This window comes from Limulus polyphemus, unplaced genomic scaffold (assembly GCF_000517525.1).
Source record: "Limulus polyphemus unplaced genomic scaffold, Limulus_polyphemus-2.1.2 Scaffold1322, whole genome shotgun sequence".
NCBI lineage: Eukaryota > Metazoa > Arthropoda > Merostomata > Xiphosura > Limulidae > Limulus > Limulus polyphemus.
In genome coordinates, this window is record NW_013666932.1 from 1 (window position 1) to 3,764 (window position 3,764).

The 3,764-nt window shown below is 35.6% G+C and overlaps 1 protein-coding gene across 1 annotated transcript in view; it reads left to right on the forward strand.

The window, feature by feature from the left end:
* Positions 1-2,679: 2,679 nt before the first annotated feature.
* LOC106463089 (apolipoprotein D-like) overlaps positions 2,680-3,764 on the forward strand; it is an 11,484-nt gene continuing 10,399 nt past the window's right edge. Inside the window, exon 1 of the mRNA XM_013923058.2 lies at positions 2,680-2,920. Within this exon, the coding sequence (XP_013778512.1) occupies positions 2,792-2,920 (129 nt within the window). The 5' untranslated portion in view covers positions 2,680-2,791. The remainder of the gene's footprint in view (positions 2,921-3,764) is intronic.

Genomic DNA, 3,764 nt, shown 5'->3' on the forward strand with positions numbered 1-3,764 from the left:
AATATTATTGTGGATTACCATCTAAAAGCCGGAGCTCGAAATGAAATCAACATGGTAAGACATTGGAGGTCTTTTTGGATTTTAATGATCATATCTCAAAACAAAGAATGTAAAAGTGTTATGGACGAGTTATTGTACACATAAAATGTATTGTTTACCGTTAATGTCATTATGTATCTCCCCCATTAAGTGTCCGAGCGCGGTGGTTAGTTTGCCATACTGTGGATTCAAGTTTCCGTGCCCCTTTAGCACCGAAAACGAAGATCACCATCCGCACTTTGGGACGTATGTGCGTTATTAAAATCATGATCAAATCCCACTAGTCAATTAAAATACCCGACGAGTTGGCGGTGTGTGGTGTTAACTACCTTTCCTCTATTCTATCACTTCAGAACCTGGGACGGCAAGCAGATATAGATCTCGAATAGGTTTGCGCGAAATTCAACTAACAACAGTCTGCGTTCAATGACTAGTTTGCCATATAGCCCTGACCGTATAGAACAGTGAATTAATGTCAGTGCTTCGGCCGGTGCTCTCGCTTCTAGTACGATCCGTCTTTTATTATGTAAATTGATTTCCAAGAATTTTTGCTTTTGAAAAGTATATTTGTAGACAGCTCCGATCGATGCCAAATTTTTAGTACGATCGATCTTCTAGTAGATATCTCTGGTTGGTACTCCAGCTTTTAGTACGATCCACCTTTTAGTAGAGAACTCTATTGTCAATGTCCTGCTTTTAGTACGATCCGTCTTTTAGTAGAGAACTCTATTGTCAATGTCCTGCTTTTAGTACGATCCGTCCTTTTAGTACGATCCGTCTTTTAGTAGAGAACTCTATTGTCAATGCCCTGCTTTTAGTACGATCCGTCTTTTGGTAGAGAACTCCATTGCCAATGCCCTGCTTTTAGTACGATCCGTCTTTTGGTAGAGAACTCCATTGTCAATGCCCTGCTTTTAGTAAGGTTTCATCTTTTAGTAGATAGATCCAGAAAGTGTCCGACTTTTAGTACGATCCGTCTCTTAGTAAAGATATCCGGCCAATGTTCCTGCTTCTAGTACGACCCGTTTTTTAGTAAAGATCTCCGGCCAGTGATCGGGCTTCTAGTACGATCAGTCTTTTAATAAAGAGCTCCAGCAGGTGACCGACTTTTAGTACGGCTCGTCTTTTGGTAGAGAGCTCCAGCAGGTGACCGACTTTTAGTACGGCCCGGCCCGTCTTTTAGTAGAGATATTCGGCGTTAACGAAGTACTCGCCGGTGGCTCAGCAATGAGTTGGAGGTTTATAACGCTAAAATTTGGGTATCAATCCCTGTGGTCGGTACAGTGCAGGTAGCCCATTGTGCAGTTTTGCGCTTAAGTAAGCAAACTTTAACACATCCTCTACTGGGCAGTGTAAAAGGGCAATAACGACTGCAGTGGACACCAGTGGATGTATAAAATTTCAGACATTGTTAAAAAGAGTCTATTAAAATTATTTAAGAAGTGCAGGTGGCTTTATCATATGACATCATCACAGTTAATAATGGTATATTTCAAAAAACTTTTTCTTCTGTTAGCTGGATTGATAAGGATGGCGTCAATGACTTGATTTACAAGGATTTTGGTATATTGAAAAGACATGATTATGGAGCTGTTCGTCACTCAATCATGTTGAAAATTAACAATGTGTCACTTTTAACATGATTCATTGACAAACATCCCCATCAACGTATCAGAATAATGTCTCACACTAAATTTGTCTAATTAAAAACGTAATAATTTGAGCAGATCTAAATAAAATTAACAAGTACTTAACATGAACTATAGTTAACATTCTTTGAAGAAGGAATCTGCAGTTACATCAAATGTTTCGAAATGTTCAATTTAAAAATCATGGTTCTGTTGTTTTCGTAAACAATTATGAACAGCAGCATCAAATAATTTCATTTATTAATTTCTGTAGTGGATATTGGTGTATAGAAGACATATTAATAGTAGAAATAAACGACCTTATATCACCAAAATGTAGTTTTTTTTATCTAATTAGACACTCAACGTTTCGCTTTACAGCTTCTTTAGAGGCGTTCATTAAAACACAAACAGTTTGAAGGTTTGTACTGTCAGTTTCGGTTTGTGTTTTAGCGAATGCTCCTGAAGAAGCTGTAAAACGAGACTTTATTATCTAATTAAATAAAAAACTACATTTTGGTGTTATAAGGTAGTTTATTTCTAGTATTAATAGGATTTCAGTTCAGTATCTTCAGGTATAAGAAACCAAACCTAATAATATACAGGTGAGCGATAATTGTTCATGTAATTACTCTTTTCTTCGTCTCTACAAGACACACAACTTTCCTCAAGGAAAATACTGTCCGGTTTTTAATATTAAGCCAGTATGTTAGTATGTTTCACTATTCTTCTGCTGTGAGAGAAACACATGTAGCCGAATTTGCCTAACATAAAAATTAAGAAAGATAAAGGCGAACCCTAGAGGAAGCACGGGAGAATGGGCCACATAAACAAATAAGAAAGTGTGCATCCATATGTAAATTGTATATGGTCGTTATTTGACAATTAGACTTGCTTGTTTCCAAGGCCAACTACTTAACTTTCTGTCTCGTGATGAATAACAAGGAGGTATATTGCACAATTATACGTCACAGAAGTGTCACGAGAAAGTTACTAATGCATCACGTGGTTCTTTCAATAAGTGTGAGGTACTTCGACTGCTAGTGTGAGAAAAGTTTATTTCATTGAATATCCCTTGGCAAATGAGACCTGACAGATTCTGATCATTTACAACTGGAAACACAATGAGATCGTTGTTACAAAACCTGATCTTTGTCTTCTGCGTTCTTGGTCCTGTAGGGGTCTTTCCTCAGGTACCTGGTTTTGGCCAATGCCCCACTCATCCTGTGATGAAGAAGTTTGACTATCGCAAGGTATATAATTATGTAATTAGGAAAGTATATCATTGCAGAATTTAGGCCTTTGTTGTATTTTTTTATTCGATTAAACGCTTTGTAGGATTTTAATTTTCTAAAATATAGCCCACATACATTGTTATATTGTTCCTATGGCTATCAATAAGCTTTATTTTCGGGTTAGTATGAACATTAAGTAAAAAAAAACTGACAACATGGTGCTCAATATCATGAACATAATTGCACGGTACGTTAGGTGTACTTTCTCTATAACTTATCATTGTCACTACGGAGCTAAGTAAAGTTTTTCATTTTTCACCACAATTTAATTGTGAAAACGTTATTTATATAGAGTAGCGGAGTGTTTCTATATACATATTATGTACATGCTATGAAAACCATGTCTCAAGATACTACACCAATCTACCAACGCTGATAATACGGCACCTGAACACAAAAAGTGAAACTAAGACGGGGCCAAATGCATGTTATAGTATGGAAACTTTAGTAAGGTGTCGAAAATAGATTTTAAAATTGTTAATAAAGTAGAGCTTCTGATAAGACGTAGTTTTATCAAATTGTATAATGTTACTAAACGTCAGATGAATGTTTAATGTCGTTAGTGTACTGATTTCAAGATAAATATCATAACATTACATGAGATAAATTATAAAAATAGAGTAATAATCACATATTACCCATCATTAAAAGATAGATTTTATGAATAATTTATTTTGAGAAATAGAGGTTAATATTTTATTCAAACAACAACAATTCAACGCAAATTTAAGTTCCAAAACTATTGTGCAGAAACTACACCCTTATATTTTTTCCATAAACGATGAAACAAATTAGGTTAAAT